The 21907-nt window shown below is 51.2% G+C and overlaps 1 protein-coding gene and 1 pseudogene across 8 annotated transcripts in view; one reads left to right on the top strand and one right to left on the bottom strand.

The window, feature by feature from the left end:
• The window catches only part of MAD1L1 (mitotic arrest deficient 1 like 1), a 319758-nt gene that overhangs the window by 148712 nt on the left and 149139 nt on the right, over positions 1-21907 (top strand). The window contains exon 1 of one of the 8 annotated variants that reach the window (XM_036074195.2): positions 20095-20366. The exons of the other annotated variants lie outside the window; for them this stretch is intronic. Coding sequence (XP_035930088.2) covers positions 20190-20366 — 177 coding nt within the window. The 5' untranslated portion in view covers positions 20095-20189. Of the gene's footprint in view, positions 1-20094; positions 20367-21907 lie in introns of those variants that run through there. 8 annotated transcript variants of the gene reach the window in all.
• On the bottom strand, positions 2478-2569 carry LOC118524166 (small nucleolar RNA U3; annotated as a pseudogene).

Below are 21907 nucleotides of genomic sequence, written 5' to 3'. Positions count from 1 at the left end.
AGCAGCCGACATTGCCGTGTCTAGGAGGGTGGAGAAGGCGCATGTTCTTCTCCTTCTGCTGAGGACAGGTAACGACCCTGGCCATTATGTGTAAAACAAACATAAAAGACACAGAGAGGTGGTGGCTGGGACCTCGGGACCAGGGCACACCGTGTGCTGAGCCTCCTGGGCTCTGCTCTTCCCTCTCGTCCCACAGCTGGAGCCCGTGAGGCCGGACGCGTTAGACCGCACTTGGCGGTACAGGAACCCAAACAGGCGCGTAGTGGCTGAGCCCAGCCGTGGGACTCGGGGCACAGTGGGAGGCGTCCCTGAACCTGGAGACAGAGCGGTGGGAAGCACCCAGTGCGAGCGGCACCGAGCAGTGCGTCTGGGGGAACACGGCAGAGCCTGCGGGGCCCTGGGGTCTGAACAGAAGCTCACACTCGCACGGACGCCCCTGCACGCCCAGGAGAGGAGAAGCGGGGCTCACGGTCCTCCCAGGGATGACGGGGAGCTTCTGGTGGCTCGTTCTTCTCCTTACGTGTGACATGTCTGTTCAGGTTTTTCATTTCTTCTTGAGTCAGTTTTGGTAGTTTGTGTCTGTGGGAATTTGTCCATTTCACTAGGTTGTTTGAGTTTTGGCATCTCGTCGTTGATAGTATTCTTTTATAATTTTTTTTATTTCTATAAGGTCAGTGATACTGTCTCTGTCATTTCCAGTTTCAGTTATCCAATCTTTTCTATTTTTTCCTGGGTTGGCCTAGCTGAAGGTTTATCGATTTTATTGATCTTTTTAGAGCGTCATTTTTTGGCTCAGCTGATTTCTCTATTGTTTTCTGCACTCTTTTTTGTTTATTTCTGCTCTCATCTTTATTAATAATTTCCTTTGGCTTGTTTTGGATCAGCTGATATTTGAGGATGATGCAGAAGCAGTTTGGTGAAAGAAAGATGGTCTTTTCAGCAGGTCACGCTGGAGCGCTCAGGCACCCATAAGCAAAAAAGCAAACCGCACACTTTATACAAGAAGTAACCACAAAAATAAACGTAGAATGTAAAAGTACAGAAGTTTTATTAAAAAAAAGAAAAAGAAAATCTTCAGGGTCTAGGCAAAGAGTTCTTCAACTGGGCCATCAAAAACACGATCCATAAAAGGAAAAGTGATAAATTGGACGTTGTAACAACTGAACACTCTGCCCTGTGAGAGACCCTGGTCTGAGCTGCAGAGATGCGTGCAGACGGAGAGCGTGTTTGCAAGCCGTGTGTCCGACAAAGACTGTTAGCTGGACTCTATAAAGAACCCGAACACTCAACAGCAGAGAAAATCTAATAAGAAAACCGGCACGTGCAGATGGCAGATGAGCACAGGAAGAGATGCTCAGCATCATTAGCCAGCAGGGAAATGCAAGTAAAACCACAGTGAGGGATCACTGCACACCTCAGAATGGTTAAAATAAAAAATGGTGACAACACAAAGTGCTAGCAAGGATGCGGAGAAACAGGATCCTAACCATCCTGGTGGGAATGTAAACTGCCCCAGCCCTCTGGGTTATAACGTCTCCGTTTGTTAAAAGCTGAACTGCAGTGACCAGATGGCCCAGCAGTTGCACCCTGGGCATTTATCCTGCAGAAACAGAACGTATGTGCGGGACTGCTCCTCGCAGCTTTATGGGGGATAGTCCAGAGTGGAGAGATCGCCAGCGTCCTCCAGTGGTGGACGGTTGCACATGGCGGTTGCACATGGCGGCAGAGCTGTTGGTCTGGGGTCGGTTGGCCCTGCTGGCGTTCTCCCTCCAGCTCCGCCAAGCTACCGTGACTCCTCCTCTCCTACTCTGTCCCGGCGCGTGTCCACCCTCGGAGGCTGCCGTGGGTTGTGGTCTTTGCCCTCCCAGGGCTCTGACTCCGTGTGGTGTGGCCACAGTCAATGTTGAGGGTGAATCGGGGAAGCGTCCTCTTAGCTCACTGGCTCCAGGCTCATGTGTCTGGAGGTGCCGGGAACCCCTAACCCCTTTAAACCTAGAGCACCTCTGGTCTTTCTCGATTGTAATACTGTACATTGTGGAGCATTTGGAAACTGCTAAAAAGTATAAAGAAGACATTTCATTGAAATCATGTTTATATGTTTTCTTCATATCTTCCTTCCTCCCTCCTTCTCCCTTTATCCTTCCATCCATCCTTCCATCCATGCATCCATTTATCCATTCGTCATCCACCCATCTACCCGTCTGTCCATCTGTCTGTCAGTCCATCCATGCATCCACCCACCCACCCTTCTATCCATCTGTCTATCCATCTATCCATGCATCCATGCATCTATCCACTCATCCATCCGTCCCATCTGTCCATTCATCCACCCGTCCACCCGTCCATCCCATCCATCCATGACTGGCTAATGACAAAGGGCCAGGTGCTGTGGGATCAGCTGTGGTCTTGTAGCTATTCCAGGTATTAGGAAAATTGGCAAGAACAGAACAGACAAGACCTGTTTGTGTCCTGTGTTTGTCACTTAACATTTATTGTGACAGATGCTTGGGTCATTAAACAGTTTTTGAAAATAAGAAACTATAGAAATGATCCCTGAAAGTATAGTTTTAACAGTTTTTGGAAAATAAAACCCTCAGTGGCTGTATAATGTTCCTTTATACGGATATATCAGAATTAAACTCTTTATTGGAAATTTAGATTGTTTTTAATTTTTCATTAGTTTTGCTGGCGGGAGCGGCATCCTTGGATGCAGCTCTTGGCCATATCTCTGACTCATTTCTTAAGATGTGTATCAGAGCCCGGGATTCCTGGTGACAGGGTAGAAGCACCATTAGGACACTCGGTCGGTGTTGCTGGCTCAGTGCATGTCCCCCCGGCAGGCGAGCCCCGTTGGCACTATCATCCGCAGCTCATTTCATATTGCTTTGGGTGAGAAATGGATCTTACTGGATTTACGTGGCACTTGCCCAAGTTCAGTCCACTGCCGTCTTAGACGGCACTGTTTTCCAGAGGAGAGAGGAAGTTTCCGGGGATTCAGTAGCTTGCCAGAAGCATGGCCAGGAAGTGGGAGAGCCAGGTTTGCAGCTCGAGTCCAGTCCCTCTGCAGAGGGAGGGCAGCTGAGAAGCAGGGAAGGTTAAGCAAATTAAGGGTCTTGGAAGTCAGATTTGTGCAGTAGTCGTCCTACGGCTGCTTCCTCGTGCTCTGCAGACTCAGTTGGCCTCGAGACGTCCGCGCCCTGCGCAACGTTCACGGCTGTTGGAGGCCTTCGCTGCTGGGGGAGCCCGTGCCCGGTGGCACAGCGCATAGGCGGGGGGGGCCTTACTCGGACCCCGTCGTGGTCACCCCGCAAGCACCCGGGAGGCGAGCTGCCCCCCTGCTGGGCTGTGACTCCGCCGTGCGGGCCACCCTCCTGCTTGTCCCGCTGCCTGTCTTCAGCGAGGGGGGAGCAGGGGGCGCCGGCAGGGGCTGCTGCGGCCTGGTGTGCAGGGCGACCGCCAGCCAGGGGCTTCTCTGAGCAGCCACCTCGGCTTCGATTCTCCTGCTCGCCTCTGGCTCGGTGAGTGCCTGGGGCTCGTGTCCCGCAGTCCCGCAGAGCGCCGCTGCTTTCCTCGCTGAGGGAAGCGGGAGTCCGTTTTCCTCCTCCAGGCAGGGCTCCTCTGTTCGTCAAGCCTCAGCCGAGTTGGGGTGCCAGCAGCTTTGTCCCTGAGCCCTCCAGCCCTGCCGCCCTGTTCGCTGTCCGGTGGGCCTGGAGGGGCAGTTGCTCACGGGGCCTCGACACAGCCGTCCCCTCGGGAAGCAGCACCGGGTTGTGCCTGCCGGGCCAGTGGAAGGAAAGGCCTGAGGCTGGGAGCCAGCTCGGCTTTGGGAGCACCTGGAACAGGGAGTACTCAGTGTGGGGATGGAGCCTCTCATTTGGCTCTGCTCCAGGCCCATGGCCAGAAGTCATCACGTGTGATTCAGAAAGTCAGGGGCCAGAGCGCCCTGCAGGGCCTGACCACTCCCTCCATCCCAGGTCCCAGTGGGGGCCTGCGGGACCCTGGAAGGGAGCCCGTGACTGCAGCATGGGCAGAGGGGACACGGGCAGAGGACACAAGCAGGGGGACACGAGCACAGGGGACATGGGCAGAGGGGACACAGGCAGAGGACACGGGCAGGGGGCACGGGCAGAGGGGACATGGGCAGAGGGGGAGCAAGGGCCGAGAAGGGACACGGGCAGAGGGGACACGGGCAGAGGACACGGGCAGGGGGGTGGCACGGGCAGAGGGGACACGGGCAGAGGGGGGCACGGGCAGAGAGGGGGCACGGGCGGGGGGGGCACGGGCCGAGGGGGCACGGCTGCAGCTCCCTCCTTCCCCCAGAGGCTGGGAGGGGCCTGGAGACTCGAGGGCGGAGGGAGTGGCTTCCCAGCCCTCCTGGCCTGTGAACCTCACTCAGAGCTGCTGCAGGGGCATCGAGGCAGGTGGCCCCTGCTCTCTTGACCCCAAGAGTCACGAACTGGGGGAGCAGGCACCGATTGAGCCCTTCTACCGAGTACTGTGAGTCGTTCAGCAGTTACATTTTTAACATATTTTCTTTGCTGAGTATTGTCTTGGGTGTTGAAAATTCAGCTTGAAAGACAAAGAATGTCTCACCTACCCCGTGGAGCTCCCCGTGCAGTCAGGGAAGCAGGGAGAGGCCTGACCTAAATAGGAAGTTGTCATGATGGCCAGATGGTGGGCCACAGAGTGTGTTGAAGGTCCCCTCACCCCCAGCAGGGCCCCTGTCCTGGGATATCCCCCCGCCCCACAGCGGGTCCCCATCCTCGGACCACCCTCCCCCACCCGAGCGGGCCCCCGTCCTGAGACATCCACTGGAGTGGGTCCTCCGTTCTGGGACACCCCCTCCCTCCCCCTTCCCCCCGAGTGGGCCCCAGTCCAGTGGTTCATTGGGAATAACCAGGTTTGTATTCTGCTGTTTAATGGGGGAAGACATTCCAAGAAGGTGGGTTAAGAGTCATAATCAATAAGAGCTGAAATTTAAAAATTGATACTATGGGTTCTACATAAATGAGCTTACTTGGTCCTAAACATAAGCCGATGAAGGGAGATTTCTTGTCTTTCACGGTTGACAGAACTGAGGATCTGGCAGAGTCACTCACGCCTGCCCTGGTGCCACATGGGGTCTGGGGTCCAGGGTCTGCATAGATGGGGGTGGCGTGAAGAGCTGAAAGCAGGCCTTTTTGTCCGTTGCTCTGTCCCGTGGGCCCCAGTGGTCGGTAGCGGGTGATGTTTATGGAACGAGTGAAGGTGGTGGATCTGGGTGTGAGCTGTCTGGCGTCCTGGGCCCTGCAGAGGCGTCAGCAAGCGGGTGCCGAGACCCTGAGGCGCGTGAGGCCATGCGGCTGAGCTGAGGGAGCAGTGGACAGGGCACGCCTGCGGGCCCAGGTGTGGGGGCACACCCACACGCACAAGTGGTGTGACAAGGTAGAAGGTGGGGCTTGGAAAATCCTCTGAGCCTGTTCGCTGTCCTTCTGGAGAGGCGCCTTACGCACCCCACCCTCCATGCTGCCCCCGCTCCTGGGGTGGCACCGCGGGCTCCTACCTGGGAGCCTGCCCACCCCCACCTGCCCCACGGTTTCTCCTTCTGCTTTTTGCTTTTTTGGCATTCACCTCCAACTCCCTCCTGGGCTGGGGTCTGGGAGGGCAGGGCTTCCAGCAGAGCTGGTCTAACCCCAGATGGTGCCCGTGCCACTGGGCACGAACTTCCTCCCTCCCCTTCCCTCCCCTTCCCTGCCCTGCCCTCCCCTTCCCTCCCCTTCCCTGCCCTTCCCTCCCCTTCCCTTCCCTTCCCTCCCCTTCCCTGCCCTGCCCTCTTTCTTTCTTTTAAGATTTTATTTACTTGAGAGAGACAGAGATAGTGAGAGAGAGCACAAGCTGGGAGGAAAGGAGGAAGCAGGCTCTTTACTGAGCAGGGAGCCCGATGTGGGGCTCGATCCCAGGACCCTGGGATCATGACCTGAGCCGAAGGCAGAAGCTTAAACCGACTGAGCCACCCAGGCGCCCCTGGAGATGAACTTTCAGTTGAGGACACAGAGCAGCATGGCCTCCCTTGGTCTTTTTGGGGATGCTTCCCAGTGATTGGTCATCGTGCTCGGAGCCCTAGTCATCTGGATTTCTGTCTGGTCAGCAGAGCAGTGCTCCGAAGGAGGGTCTGGCAGAGGGGCCCCTCCCTGAGCTCTGCGGTCAGCTCCCTGGGGAGGGCCCGGTGGAGGGATGAAGCCCGTCCAGTGCCTGACCTTCTCATTTGAGGACGGACTTTTACAATTAGAGCTATTTGGGTCATGTCCTGTGTCCTGGAGACCTGGGGTTTGGGTGCTTTAGCGAGTGGTGAAGACCTTAGGGTCACTGTTGCCCGTGATCTTCTTGCGCTCTGTGATCCCAGGGACTTGGGCCAGGAGCTGTTGTGGAGCCTTGGTTTATAAAATGCGTCTCTCTTCTGGTGTCCACGCGGCCTTCAGCATGACAGCCGAGCCTCAGGCTCCTGCTTCCTGCAGACCTGGGTTCCAATCTCAGCTCGGTCACAGCATCTGAGGACCCTGAGCAAGTTAGGGAGCCCAGTAAGCCAGTTTCCTCATCTGAGAGGATGAGCCCCTGCCTCCCATGGTGGTTCTGAAGGTGGAGTGATCGACTGTTTCCTCCATTCGCACTTGGGTTGAGTGAATATTTACTGCATGCCTGTTAGGTTCTGGGCGTTGTGCCGGGCGCTGGGTACCCCGCAGTGAGGGGAGGGCCCGGTGAGCCGTGGCGTGGAGATCGCCTCGCTGGGCACCTCGCCCGCGGTGAGTCCACCCGGGCTCCGCTGCCTCTGCCGGTACCTTCCGGTGAAGAAAGCCTGGCCCATCTGACTCAGCTTCTGCTTTGCAGTTGGGGGGCCAGGCTCGGAGAGGGAGGGGCTGCTGTGACCGTCATCAGGCTGTGCCTCCGTCACCCAGCTCTCGCTCCTCTCCGTCCTGTCCGGTAAATGGTGCTTGACCCAGAGCCAGGCCACGGCAGCTCGCGCTCTCCCCGTGTGGCCCGCACACCTGCGGCGTGGACGCCTGGCTCCCGGCTCGCATCGCCGCTGGTGGGGAGAGCCTGCCGGTTCGGGGCTGGTGCCGCGGACACATCCTACACCCGCCATAAATGAAATGGAATTTGTAATAGAGAGTGTGAGATCTCGGTAAGATTGCTTTGGGAAATCTCAGTTGATTCCTGCTCCTTCCCACAAGAGGTGTTGTAGAGCTTTTCATCGGGAGGTTGAAATTGCAAGAGCACGGCCGGCTGGTGAGGACACGAGCAGCAGGTCCTCCCTTCCCCACCTGGCCACAGGCGCTGCTGGCTGAGGACGAGCTGGGGAGGGCTGTTGTCTGTGCTGGGGGCCGGCTCCTGGCCTCCTGCTGCCGTTGGGGGGACGCCCGATGCTGCTGGTGGACCCACCCCCCTGTGTCAGGCCTGCTCTGAGCCGCTCGAGACTGTGAGGACTGAAGGCAGCAGAGAGAAGGCGATAGGACCCAGAGGCGGGAATGGGGTGTCGTCAGGTGTTTGCCGGTCAGCCCCAGGGGGTACTGTGGTGGCTGTGGACACGGGAGGCTCCGAGGCCCCCAGAGAGCCCCTAGGAGCAGGGCCCAGGGCCTGAGTGCTCCTCTGTGTTGAGACAGGGACAGTGGCGCGTGGGACCGTGGGCCGGCTCCTCCAGCTGATGGACCAGGGCGACACTGGTGCGTTTGGAAGCATCTCACCAAGCCCAGACGAAATTTCTGCCGCTTCTACGAGCCTTCCGCTGCCTGTTGTGGAAGCCTGGCCGCGCCCAGCGCCTGCCCGAGCCGGCTGCGGAGCCCCGTGCCCACCAGGATTGCGCGGGCCTCGCTGGGGGAGGCGCATCTGCTCCCTCGGCTCCCCCAGTATCCCTGGGAGAACTTGGGGAAAAGCGCTGTCTGCGAGACCCCAGGCTGACTTCTCGGGAGCACAGCCTGGGCCTCCTGGCAGGGCTTGCTGCCTCCCCTGCGCTGGCGTCCGGTCCTGGGGGGCCTGGCTCCCGATCCGTGGACGTCTGACTCCTTCATGCTTCACCTGTCCCTACCCGTCGCTCCACTGTCATCCAAGCTCTGGGCCAGCCCTCTTGAGTCTTCACCCTCTGCACTCCTTGCTCAGAAGCCCCCGGACGCCCCCTTTCCAGACCGTGCGGTGTGATGTTCAAACTCCCTGGGGCAGCCCCACGGCGCCACCCCCCCGGCTCCGCTAGATGGTGCCCCACGGTGGACCCTGCCCGTGGGTTCCCCACCGGCCTGGATGCTACCCCTCCTGTCTCATGCGGGCCCCTCCTGGGCTCTGGAGCCGAGCATCGAGGGTCGGCGGCCACAGGGAGTTGGCCTTTGGTCTCAATGTTTCTTTCTGATGAGGGGTTTGTCAGTGTGACTGTACGGCCATAGCCATGCTTCTAAAACTGCAGAATCTTTTTGTTCAACATGTATTTTTTTCAGCTTTGCACTGGCCTGCAGCACACATACGTCAAGTGCTGTCCTAAGAGGACAAGCCAGTGAGTTAGAGCAAAGCTGGTCCATTCGTGCTGGGCTCCCAGGTGGGACTGGCACCGTCACCGGCGCCCTGGAAGCCCCCCTTTCCCGCCCCGCCCCGCCCCGCCCCGCCCCGCAAGGTGATGCTTTTCTAACACCGCGCACCTGCCGTCCCTGTTTTTAACTTTTATATAAGTGGAATCCTACAACGCATATCTTTTGTATTTGCTTTCTCTTGCTCAAAATCAGGTTTCTGTGGGCAGTTCATTTCTGTTCTATGAGTGGACCACATTATGCTTTTTCACGCATGTGTTCCTGTATGATTTTGAGTTTCTTTATTTCTGGGCGAGTGTGAACAACGTTGGTGTGAACGTTCTCTTGTGTTTTGGTGCACCTAGATCTGCTGCTGTCTGAGCACCCAGGAGCGCCCTGCACTGTGGGCACGTGACGTGGGCCACGGGAGGGGTCCACCTCTGCGCATGTGACGGTGTGCACGCCTGCTGGCAGCCAACAAGCACTGCTCTTGCTCCGGAGCCTGCCCTCACCTGAGGGTGTCGTTCATTTAGGCAGGTGCATTCCAGGGTGGGTGGCGGGGCGGCCTTGTGTCTCCAGTTGGCATTTCCCAGAGTGTGGACGGGGCGGACACCTCTTCATGTGCTTCCTGGCGTGTGGAGGCCACTCGGGTGAGGCGCCTGGCACATCCACGGCCTAGTTTTCTCTCCTCTGCTGTTGTCTTTATGATCAGTAAGAATTGTTCCTGTTTTCTGCACACTGGCCTTTAGTTAGGTGTTTGCACTGCAGATGCCTTCTGCCCGTAAGATCTAAACTGTAATGCAATCTAATTTATCCTGTGAACATTCCTTGTTGGTTATCATTTCCCACATCCTCTTTAGGAAACCCTCACCTGCCCCATGGTCACTGATGTATGTGTCAGTATTTTCCTCTTTATTGGGGGTCTTTCCTCCCTTAAGACTCAGAGCACGAAGCTTGACTGTGCCGTGGCGAGCTCCCCCTCACCCACCCCCCACAACGATGTCTAGTCAGCTCAATGCCATTTATTGACACGCTTCCTCTCTCACCACCCCGCCGGGCTGCTTATGTGGTAAAGCCAGGGTCCCCCTCTGCACTGGTCCGTTTCTCTGTCTTTTTGCCCAGACCACTCTGCCTTCGTCACGGGGACTCTGCTCAGCCCTGATACCTGATAGAGCCAGCCCTCCCTCCCTGACCGCCTTGGCTGGTGGTGACCCTTTACATTTTCATGTGGAGTTGAGAAGCCGGCCTGTCCATTTCACCAGTAAACCCGCTGAGATCTCTGTTGGGAGTGTAATGATTAAGCACCATCTTGGTAAGTGTGCTTCTGATCCATGAACATGGTATACACTTCTGTGCTTTTAGGTCATCTTTTTTTCCCCTGTCAGTGTTTTATAGGGCTTTCTAGGTAGACATCTCATAGATTTGTTTTTTTTGTGTTTTTGTTTTTATGTGGCATTATAAATAGCATCTTTTCTCAAGTTTATTTTTCTAACAATTTTTTGCTACTACATAGAAATATAATTAAACTTTGATTATTGATTTTGATCCAGCAACATTCTAAATTAATTTTAATAAGTTATTTGTGGATTCCATTGGATTTTCTGGGTTCACAGTGTGTCACCTACTCATAATAACTTTTAATTCTTTGTACCTTTATGGCTGTTCTTGCCTTCTTCTGCTGCTCAGGATCTCCAGCACTGTTCTGAACAGAAGTGCTTTGGTAGCTGGTGCGTCAGAAGGAAAATATTCACACTTCCCTATTGCAGACCATGTTCTCTTCCAGTCCTCGTTTGCTAAGAGGGCTTTTGTTTATTGTCTTCACCATGAATAGATGTTGAATTTTAATCACATGCTTTTTCTGCATGTACTGAGATGATCATATGATTTTTCTTTACTCTGTTAATGTGGAAAATCAAATTAATTGATTTTCAAATGTTAAACCAAACTTGCATTTCAGAAATAAGCAAACTTGTGTATGGTTTTCCTTCCTAAGTAATGTCTAGTTTGATTTGCTGATAAGTTGGATAGGGATTTTGCCTCTGTCTTTATAAGAAATTCTGGCAATTTTCATTTCTCCTAATGTCCTTATCAGCTTTTGATGTCATGGTTTTTCCGGCATTATAAAATGAGTCTAGGGATTCTTTTTTTCTCTTCTCTGTAATAGCTTGTATGAGATCAGGGCATTTCTTCCTTAAGGGTTAGATAGATTTCACCAGTGAAGGCATCTGGGCCTGTGGAGTTTTCATGTTGGGAAGATTTTAAATTGGGGCTTTGATTTCTTTTAGTAACTTCAAAGTCAGTCAGATTTTCTTTATGGACGATCATTCGTCTTCATGATCTGTGGTTGTGTCTTTTTTTTCAATCTGGTTGTTTGGTTTTGTGTGTGCTCTCTCTCTTGAACTGTCTCATGAAGAGTTTATCGGTTTTGCTAGTCACTTGAATGAACCGATTTCTAGCATTCTTGATTCTGTACCATAAGTATTCTGCTTCATTAATTTCTATTTTTATACTTTTTCCTTTTTAATTTGTTCTAACTTTTGAGCTATTTGATGATTGCATACTGTAGTTCTGATACATTGTATTTTTCATATCATTCATTTCAAAATATTTATCAATTTTAATTGTGATTTTTATTTTGACTACCAGGTTTTTTTAGAAATAAATTTAACTTCCAACATTTTGTGATCACCGAATTATTTATTTATAGCTTAGTTTCATTGTGTTCAAAGACCATACTCTGGGACGTGTTGTATGAACCCTAGGGAGCCGGTGTTTGTAAATGGCCCATGCACACTTCAAAATCATGTGTGGTCTGCATTGTTGGATGCGGTGTCTTATAAATATCTGCATGTCAGTTGTTAATCATACTGTTTGGATTTTCCATGTTCTCAGCGATGTTTCTCCCATTTTCTCCAATCCTGAGAGACCTCTCTTGGAATTTCCCAGCTTCACTCTAAGTTTGCCTATTTCTCCTTTTAATTTTGTCAATTATGGCAGTATATCTTTATTAGGCCCATATGGACTGAAAATAATTATCTTCCTGGTCCATCTAGCCTTTCATTATCATGAAATAGGCTTTATAGGTTCTTCTGATCTTGAATCTCCTTTGTGTGATACTAATACAGATGTATCAGTTTCCTTGTTATATCGCCTTTGTGCCTTTTACTTTCTCAAGTTTTATTTTGATAATTTCTTCATTATTTTATTATGATGTCACTCCTACACAGATTAGAGATAGATTTTGTGTTTTTATTCAGTCTGAAAATCTTTGTTTTTTTAGTTGAAATATTTAATTTAGTTGCAATTAATGATAAATTTGCTTTTATTTTTTTAAACATTTATGTATTTATTTTAGAGAGAGTGCACGTGGACAAGTGAGTGGGGGGGCTGGGGGAGGGGCCGAGGGGGAGAGAGAATCCCAAGCCGACTCCCCACTGGGTGAGGAACCCAGGCCTTGGTCTCCCAACCCTGAAATCACAACCTGAGCCAAAATCAAAAGTCGGAGGCTCAACCGACTGAGCCACCCAGGTGCGCTGATAAATTTGCTTTTAGATTAACCATCTCACTACTTGCCTTTTGCTTGTGTTCTTTTTTGTTTGTTTTTAATACTTTTTGTAGACTAAACCATTTCCCCCTCATTATCTTGTAGTTATGTACGCTTTAATGCAATTTTTTAGTGCCTATTATTGTGATTATAACAGACTGTCAGAGTCTCATAAAAATAAATACTTCTCTTTCTTCTAGATGATTCAAGGGACCTTAAAACACGGCATCTATTGACCTTTTGCTCCACTATTATTGTTGAGTACTTTATACACAGTTTTGTAGCTGAAAAGATATCATTATATTTTTTTAAAAAATTTAATTCCAGTGTAGTACACATATAGTGTTATATTAGTCTCAGATGTTCAATAGAGTGAGTCATCACTTCCATACAACACCCCGGGTTCATCACAAGTTCACTCCTTAGTCCCACCACCTGTTTCCCCCCTCCCCAGCCCCTCCCCTCTGCTGACCGTCAGTGTGTTCTCTGTAGTTCTCTATAGTTGAGAGTCTGCTTTTTTGTTTGTCTCTTTTTTCCTTTGCTCATTTATTTCTTAAATTCCACATACGAGTGAAATCATGTATTTGTCTTTCTCTGACTTATTTCCCTTAGCATTGTACTCTCTCGCTCCATCCATGTCATTGCAAATGGCATGATTTCGTTCTTTTCATGGCTGAGTAATATTCCACAGTGTGGAATACACACACACACACACACACACACACACACACACACACACACACACACACAGCTTCTTTTTCCATGTACCAGTCAGTGGACACTCGGGCTACTCTCATAGTTTGGCTATTGTACATAATGTTGCAATAAACAGGGGTGCATGTATCTTTTCTAATTCGTGTTTTCATATTTTTTTGGTAAATACCTAGTAGTGCAATTTCTAGATCATAGGATAGTTCTATTTTTAACTTTCTGAGGAACCTCTGTTTCCAGAGTGGCTGCACCAGTTTGCATTCCCAGCAACAGTGCATGGGGCTTCCTTTTTCTCTGCATCCTCGATGACACCTGTTGTTGCTTGTGTTGTTGATTTTAGCCATTCTGACAGGTGTGAGGTGGTACCTCATCATTTTGATTTGCATTTCCCTGATGCCAAGTGATGATGAGCATCTTTCCGTGTGTATATTGGCCATCTGGTTGTCTTCCTTGAAGAATGTCTATTCATGTCTTCTGCCCCTTTTTTAACTGGATTATTTGTTTTTTTGGGTGTTGAGTTTTATCAGTTCTTTATATTTTGGATACTAACCCTTTATCAGAGATGTGATTTGCAAATATCTTCTCCCATTCAGTAGGTTACCTTTTAGTTGTGTTGACTGTTTTCCTTGGCCGTGCAGAAGCTTGCTTTCTATTTTGATGTAGTCCCAATAGTTTATTTTTGCTTTTGTTTCCCTTGACTCAGGAGATGTATCTAGTAAGAAGTTGCTACAGCCGATGTCAAAGAAGTCACTGCCGCCGTTCTCTTCTAGGATTTTAATAGTTTCAGGTCTCACATTTAGGTCCTTAATCCATTTTGAGTGTATTTTTGTGAATGCTGTAAGAAAGTGGTCTGGTTTCATTGTTTCGCATGTGGCTGTCCAGTTAGTTACTGTTGTTTTTGTGTGTTCATTTATGTGTGTGTGTGTGTATATATATATATATATATATATATATATATATATATAATTGTCATCCTTTTTATTCCTCTTCATTACCACCTGCATCTCTAGGCAACCACCTGGGATCATTTTTCTTCTGCTTGCAGAATGCCCTTTGGTGTGGATCCGATGCTGAGGAAATATTTCAGTTTTTCCCAGTGTGAAAATGTATTCATTACGCTTTGACTTCTGAAGAACATTTTTGCTGAGTAGAATTCTCAGTTGGCTGCCTTGCAGTGTTCCCGTTGAGGCTGGACTTGTGCTATCTTTTGACTCGCACCGAGTGAGGACAGGGGCAGACCACCTCCGTGCTGGGGTCAGTCTCTCGCCCACTGTCTCCTCTACAGCTCTTTGCGGGGTTTTTTGTTTTTTGTTTTTGTTTTGAGAAGGGATGTAAATAATCTCCTATATCTAGAATTATAATTTAATTAATAAACTTGCTTTGGGAACAGTTTTGGTTTACAGAAGAATGGAGGAGATGGTCTAGAGCCCCCCATATTATTTCCCGCACCCCACAGTTTGACCTAACACGTCCCGCCTTGTCCGTGGGCACGTCCATCACGACGAGTGCACCAGTACGAGCGCGTCATTGCTGACTAAGGTCCATGGTTTAAGGTCTGCTCTTGTGTGGGTCTGTGGGTTTTGACAAATACATGTCATGTGTACCGTTACAGTACCATACGCAAACATGTATGTATGACTGCTTCTGTTTTCTGTAAAAGATTTTAGGGAATTGGTACAATTTCCTGCTTAAATAGTTGGTGGAATTCCCCAGTGAAAGCACCTGAGTCTGGTGCCTTGTTTTTAAGAAGGTTATTATTAATTCAACTTCTTTCAGTAGATATAAGCTGACTCAGATTTTCTCTTTCTCTTCCTGCAAATTGTGATAGTTTGTGCCTTTCAAGGAATTGGTCCATTTCATATAAGTTATCAAGTTTCTGGGCATGGATCTGTTCATAATACTCCTATTGTTTTTCATGTCCCCACAATTAGTAGTGATGACCCTTCTATCACATCTGATATTAGTGTTTTCTGTCTTCTCTCTGTTGTTTAATCTTGGTCAGCCTGCTAGACATTCATCGATGTCATTGATCTTTTCAAAAAACCAGCTTTTGGTTTTGTTCATTTTTCTCAATTGATTTCCTGTTTCCAATTTCATTGATTTCTGTTCTCATTTTTATTACTTCTTTTCTTTTGCTTGCCTTAGGCTTACATTGTTCTTCTTTCTTCAGTTTTCTAAGATGGGGGCTTGGATGGTTGATCTGATCTCTTTCCTACAACATGCATTCAGTGCTGCGTGTTCCTCAAAGCCCTGCTGCATGTTGTGTTATTTCATTCAATTAAAAATACTGTTGTTTCTCTGAAGAGTTCTGTGACCCACGTGTTTTTTAGAAGTGTTGTTTAATCTCTAAGTTTGGGATTTTCCAGCTATATTTCTGTTACTGACTTCCATTTTAATTCTGGAGTGCTCTGAAAGCTTACTCAGTATGATTTCTGTCCTTTTAAGTGTGTTCAGGTGTGTTTTATGGCCCAGAATGTGGTCTGTGTTGGGGAGTGTTCTGTGGGAGCCGGAGAAGAATGTGTGTCCTGCTGTTGGCGGATGAAGTGTTTTATCAACGTCAATTAGATCCAGTTGATTGATGGTGCTGTTTGGTACAACTACATCCTTACTGATTTTCTGCCTGCTGGATCTGTCAATTACTGATGGAGGGTGTGGAAGTCTCCACTAGGAGATGGGTCTGTTGCTCCTTACAGCTTTGTCAGTTTTTCCTCACGTATTTTGACCCTCGCTTGGGAGGTGCATATGTGTTTAGGATTGGTATGTCTTCTTGGGAATATTGACCCCTTTATCATTAAGTCATACCCCTCGTACCTCTGACAGAGGGAGATGAGAGGTCTGCTTTGCCTGAGATTAATAAAGCTACTCCGTCTGCTTCGTTGTCTCTTGATTGAGGTTAGCACGATGTCTCTTTCTCCACCCCTTAACTTCTACATTTCTTGGTATTTGTATTTGTAAAGTAGGCTTTTTATGGACATGTAATTGGATCTTTTTTTTTTTACTCCGTGTTGATGGTATCTTTCAATTGGCGTGTTTTGATCAATCACAATGATACCAATCTTGTTTGGCATCGGTGATGTTTGTTAGCATTTTCTGTGTGGACACTTGTTCTTTGGCTCTTGTTCACTCTTCCCTATTGATCTGCCTTGGTTGGTTTCAGTGAGCATTTTATAGGACTCCGTTTCCTTCTTTTTCTGTATTAACTCACGAATTATACTCCTTCAGTAGCGCGTCCTCACGATCGCCCTAGAGTGTGTGGTTGTACCCTAGTCCGCGTCCACTTTGAAGTAGTGCTGTCCCTCTTCACAGATCGTGCAGGTGCCTGTCCCCAGGCCCTCCCTCTGTCCCTTATGACCGCACTGCCACTCAGCCCCCTACCCCCCGAGGCATGGCGGCCCCGTCCCTGTGAGTGTTACCTTTAGCTCAGTGTGGACTGAGGAAGTGACAGACTGCACTTGGCTGTCACTTGCCCCCCTCCCTGAATCTCACGCTTTCTTTCTGTAGATCTGACTTCTGACCACTACGCCTTGTGGTATCTCTTCTGGGCATGTGTACTCCCACAGATCCCGCGTGGTGTTTTCATCTGAGGATGTCTGTATTTCCCCTTCACTTCTGAAGGCTACTTTCACCCGATGCAGAGCCCCGGGCTGGCGGGTTTTTCTCTCGGCGCTTAGACGGTTCTCCCTCTTGCTCTCACATGCTGTCTCACTTCCCTGGGACTTCCCGAGGTTTGAGCAGGAGATGCCAGGGTGTAGATTCTTTGGTATTAATCTTGCTTTTGAGGTTCTCTGAGTTCCCTGGATCTGGGGTTTGGAAATTCTCACCCGATAGCCAAGTCTTTGCTCTGCTCCTGGTGTCTCGGTGCGGCTCCTACTGCCCCTTATTCTGAGATGCTCTGCTGTTCTCTTTATTTCTGTCTCTGCACTTCAGTCGGGACGTTTCTATCACCACATCGCTGTGTCTTTGTTTCTTCTGCCTCTTTTATGCCCCTGTACCTGTGTTGTTTTATTCTTTTTCTTATTTTTGTGTTGATTGGCTGGCTCAGTAGTTTTCAGTTTTCAGGGTTGCTAATACACTAAAGTTACAGACTTCCTGCTGGATTCTTTTTTCTTACATCGTTTTTCTCTCTTTTATATTTTTCTCTGTTTCTCCTCTTTTAAAGGTTCCCGTGCATATTTAATGTAGTGGGTGCTTAATGATATCTTTATCCCTTCTGGAACAATTTAAGGCCCCAGGCCTCCCTTAAATGCTTTTATTATATTTCATATTAGTTCTTTTTTCCCTGAATTTCTGTTTCTAATTTGTGCATCGGTGGATGGTACCTCCACATCACAGAGTTGAGAAGTTATGAACAGGTGCACAGTGAGAAGCACACCTCTACCTGCCCTGTCCTGCTCATCCCCCTGGAGGCAGCGGGGGTCTGGCTGAGCTTCCGGAGAGAGTGTGCGCACAGGTGTGCGTGGGTGCGTGCATCTCCTTCCCACCTGCTCCGTCGCGTCTCGTAGCTGTTCAGGTATCTAGTACCTGTCGCCGCGCATTCCTTGTCGGTGGGCCAGGAGCTGCGTTCGTCCCCCCTGTCCCGCCCCGTGAGTCAGGCACCTTGTGATCTCACACAGTCACGGTTGCCTGCGTTGGGACGTGGTCGAGTCCGTCGCTCATTTTCCTTTCCTGTTTCTCAGTTTTGCTTCTGTGATCCCTTGCCTTAGTCCTGGAATACGTCCTGTGTGCCCTCCTCTGGGGAAGTTGTTGCTGGGAACGGCCCTCCCCCCTCCCCCGCCTCACTGTTGCCCCAGATGCACGCGTCTTACCGCCCTTCCTGTGGCCAGCCTGCTGGGGCCGCGACCATGTGCGTGCACTCTGGAAGGTTTGTGGGCTCTTGCATCTGAGGGTGGGTGCTTTTAATCACGTCTGGAAGCTTCTCAACCATTGTGTCCATCCTTGATTGTTGCCTTCCTGTCCTTTCTGTCCTTTCTCCCTAATTTTGATAGAAACCCTTCCCTCCCGTGTTCTGCCTTGGCCATCAGCTGCTGGCTCCCATTTTCTCTCTGTCCTTTGTTGTTTTTTCTGGCTTGTTCCTTCGATTTCTCTTCCAGAGCACCGAGTCTCTCTTCAGCCATAGCTGAATTGCTGTTTTACTTATTTAAGCTTTTAAATTGTTCTTTTACCTTGTTGGGCTTCATTTAGTCTGCTTTTTTTTTGTTGTTTTGTTTTAAATTTGCTTGTTTCTTTGATGTATTGTTTCTCGCTGATAATTTAAATCCTTTTCTTCACTGTTTTTTTTTTTTTAAGATTTTATTTATTTATTTGACAGAGAGAGACACACAGCGAGAGAGGGAACACAAGCAGGGGGAGTGGGAGAGGGAGAAGCAGGCTTCCCGGAGAGCAGGGAGCCCGATGCAGGGCTCGATCCCAGGACACTGGGATCATGACCTGAGCCGAAGGCAGAAGCTTATCGACTGAGCCACCCAGGCGCCCACGTTTCTTCACTGTTTTAAACACAGCATGCGTACTTTCTATTCTGCTTCTGATTATTCTATTACCTGATACCGTGGGTTTCATTCTCCTAATTCTTGTGTTTGCAGGTCTGTTTTCATTTGTATTCTGTGGTCTGTTTTATTTATTTATTTATTTATTTATTTATTTATTTATTTATTTATTTCCTTTCTTTTCTTTTCTTTCTTTCTTTCTTTTTCTTTCTTTCTTTCTTTCTTCCTCCTTCCTTCCTTCCTTCCTTCCTTGTTTGGTCCTTAGAAGTTTCTCTCTGGAACTTGTTTGGCTCCTAGAGCGAAGTTCTGCTGTTCTCGCCGGGATCTCTGCTTGTTCCTGATGGTGCCTGTCACGCCTGCGGTCTTGGGCTGCTGTGTAGTCAGTCCGCCCAAAGTCAGTGCTGGTGTGTGTATGAGCGTGCAACACTCTGTTTTGTTCTAAAGATTGCCCACTGCGCATACTGAGTTTTTGGGTCTGGATTCTCTGCTCTGATCTTCCACCGTGTTCGGGCACTGCATTTTTTGCTTCTCCCCTGCATGAGGGGCTGACTCCATTCCACCCCAGGGAGGGTCCTGCTCCAGGCTCCAGGGCTGGCCGCCCCCTCTGGACTCAGGAGGAGCCCAGGGGGTTTGTTTGGGGTCTGTTTATGTGAGGGTTAGGACCACGTGCTGGGGTACTTTTGTGTGGGGGAGCCTGTGGAGTAGGGCGGCCTGTTCTTTGGGAACTTGGGGGTGTGCAGCTCATCTGGGCACCAGTCAGGGTGATCTTTCCGGGTGTGAGAGTGGGACGTCACCTTTGGCCTCTGTCCCTGCCGTGGCTCGGCCGCACCTGAGGAGACAGAGTCTCTGACCCTGCGAGCCAGACTTTGTCGTGTCTGCAGCTGCTGGCTGCTTCGCTTACACCCCCCATCACACAGCCTTTGCAGGGCTGTTGCACGAGCCCACTCGTGCCCTGAGTCCAGCCATGTCCCTGCCGGGGCTCCCAGCACCTGCCGGCCCCCCGAACCGGGCCAGTGCCCATCCTCCCTGTGGGGCTTTGGACGAACAACTCGGCACCTCCGTGCCTCAGCTTCCTTCCTGGGAGAGCACGGCCTGGACTGGATGGTCATTCCTTCCCAGCTTCAGAAGGAAGCACTGGTTTGTTCAGAACCCCTCATCTCTGCCCTCCCCAGGCTCTGGGCCGTTATGGGGCATATTTCAGAGCTTCCAGAAGACCCGTCCTGTCCCTGGTACTGACCTGCTGCAGAGCTCAGCGCCGGTCAGGGAGGTGGGCAGGGTCATGAGCTGTCTGTCCTGCGTCTGTCCGCCCTCGGCCGGGGGGCTCCGTCTACAGGGCAGAGGGGTACTCCCAGTAGTCGGGCTCCTTGAGGCCCGGGGGCAGGAGGGCCGGTGAAGGTCATCCCAGACGTGAGGTTGTCGGGGCCCACGCTGGTTCACAGACGGCTGGGGCTGGCGCGGGTGGAGCGGGCCTCGGGCACCGCTGTGGCTCTGTGGCTCCCTGGGTGGCGGCCCGCAGCCCCCGCTTCACGTCTGCGTGGATGAACCTGCCTGTACCGCTCCGTGCCGAGGAGAGGGGCTCGGTGGGAAGCAGCCTCCTGCTTTGTACTCGGGGCGCATCTCTGAGGCTTCTGCGGCCTGCACCGGATGCCTGTTTGCTCAGGGATTAATCGCCGGCATTTGTTCAAGTGGAAATGAAGCAAACTTCACCACAAGTGGAATCACTCATTAAAAAGTCATCAAATCAAACCAGCACGTTTCTTGGACTTTTACTAGTAATGACAAAACAATTTCTTGAACAGGTCCAAACAGCAGCCTTGCTGGTTCATGTGCTCCTCCTCCTCGTCAGCCTCGGCTCGCCTGGAGACGTGATGGAAGAGCCCTGTGCAGAAGGGCCGCGCTGTGGGCACGGATGGGTCGGTGGAGGTGATGGTTGCAGCTTGTTCTGGAAGGGAAGCCCCCTACCTGCCCCCGGGGGCAGCGGCACTCTGCAGAGGAGCTCCAGGTGTAGAAGTCAATACCAAGATAAAGGATTCCAATAAAATGAGGACACTTGATAAACCTTCCTGTGGAAACAGATTTCCCATGGACGTGCAACCAGTTCAGGTGGATTTGTGACTTTAATTTTTCACTTATTGAATTTCTTGTCATCAGCTAATTGTGGAGTCCACGCCGAGTGATGACCGGGCTGTGAGCTCTGAGCTCTGCCTCCCCGCCTGAGAAGGAGGGCCTCTCCCACCAAGAGAACGTGACGTGGGGGGCTGTTTCGGGTCCGTGAATGTGCCTTTGAGCCCGTGCTGGTACGGGCTGTCCCTGTTGCGTGTCTGGACGCCCTGCTCTGGAGGGTCGGGGACCTCGAGGGAGGGAAGGCAGTGCCAGGGCTGGTGCACGATGCGCCCGTGAACCCGTGGAGGTCTGTGTGCTGACATGGATGAGATCACGGGGCCTCACTTACGGGGCAGTGGGCGGGCACAGCGTCTGTGACGGCATCGATCCTCACATCCGTCCTTTGGGACCAGCAGATTACCCCACTGATCCAGGAGCTGAGGTTGGGGGTGAGTGCTCTGGCCTCAGGTGCCCAGCTAGCCCGGGGCGGAGCTGGGACGAACCTGCCCCAGGCAGTGGCCATGGAGCTCTGTGTCCCACGCTCCAGCAGCATCAGCCTGTCTGGGCGCCTGTTTGTGAACCGGACTCTCAGGCCACGCCAGACCTGCTGAGACTGAGCTGACATCGCACAAGCCGCCCCAGGATGTTTGTGTGCATGAGGGTATGAGAAGCATGCTCAGAATGCCTGGGTTCCCTGCACAATGACTTGATTTTCTCCATGTGGCCTTCCCTGGTGACAGCACATAGGCAGAATGTGGGGCAGGAGGGCAGGTGCCAGCCCCCAGCTCAGGCTGTGGGTCTGCTGAGGCTGAGGAAGAATCCAGGCCCACAGTTAGGGAGTGAGAAAGGGGGTGGGCAGGCCCCCAGGGGAGACAGCAACTCCTTTCCTGGCACGGTGTCCTTTGTGCAGACCGTCCAGAGCCGCTCGGTTGCTGGACCCAGGGACCTTGGGTCCCTGCAGCCTTTCCTGGTTGGCCTCCAGAAGGTCGTCTCCCTCCACGAACATCTGAAGAAGGGATCTTCTAGTCCTGGGCAGGAGAAGCCGTCCACCTCTCCCGGGGCCCCGGACTCTGGCTCACGCTCAGCCTTACTAGGTGTTTCTAGCAGGGCACCCCCGAGCAGTGACTTCTCTGCAGCTTAGTCCTGGCGCTGTATGATTGGTACATCCTCCCCTGAGACCTGGGTGTGCCTTGGCATGGCTGGTGCACAGTGATGCATCTGCAGGCTGGGGTTGTGGCCCCAGGCATCCCATGAGCTCTACGGGGAGACGGAGCTCGCCGAGGCCAGAGCTGTTCAGCAGGGAGTCTGGGGCAGTTCAGAGTCTGGGCGGATGGAAGGCTCGCTTTGGTTCTTCCAGCCTCCTGCTTGGATGAATCTCTCCAGACTGCTGTGTGGCTTAGAGGCCAGGTCAGAAGTCGCGGGAGGCAGGGTATTCAAACCTCCTCCCTGGCCTGGCCCTGTCGGTGTGTTCCTGGGGCCATTCCTGGAGTTTGGTAGGGCCTGGGACTGGCTGGAATGGGGGAGTCAGCAGGCTCCAGGGA

The sequence above is a fragment of the Halichoerus grypus genome, chromosome 6, assembly GCF_964656455.1.
Source record: "Halichoerus grypus chromosome 6, mHalGry1.hap1.1, whole genome shotgun sequence".
Lineage (NCBI taxonomy): Eukaryota > Metazoa > Chordata > Mammalia > Carnivora > Phocidae > Halichoerus > Halichoerus grypus.
Note: the sequence above shows the minus strand (reverse complement) of the source record. Positions and strands in the feature narration are given on the sequence as shown.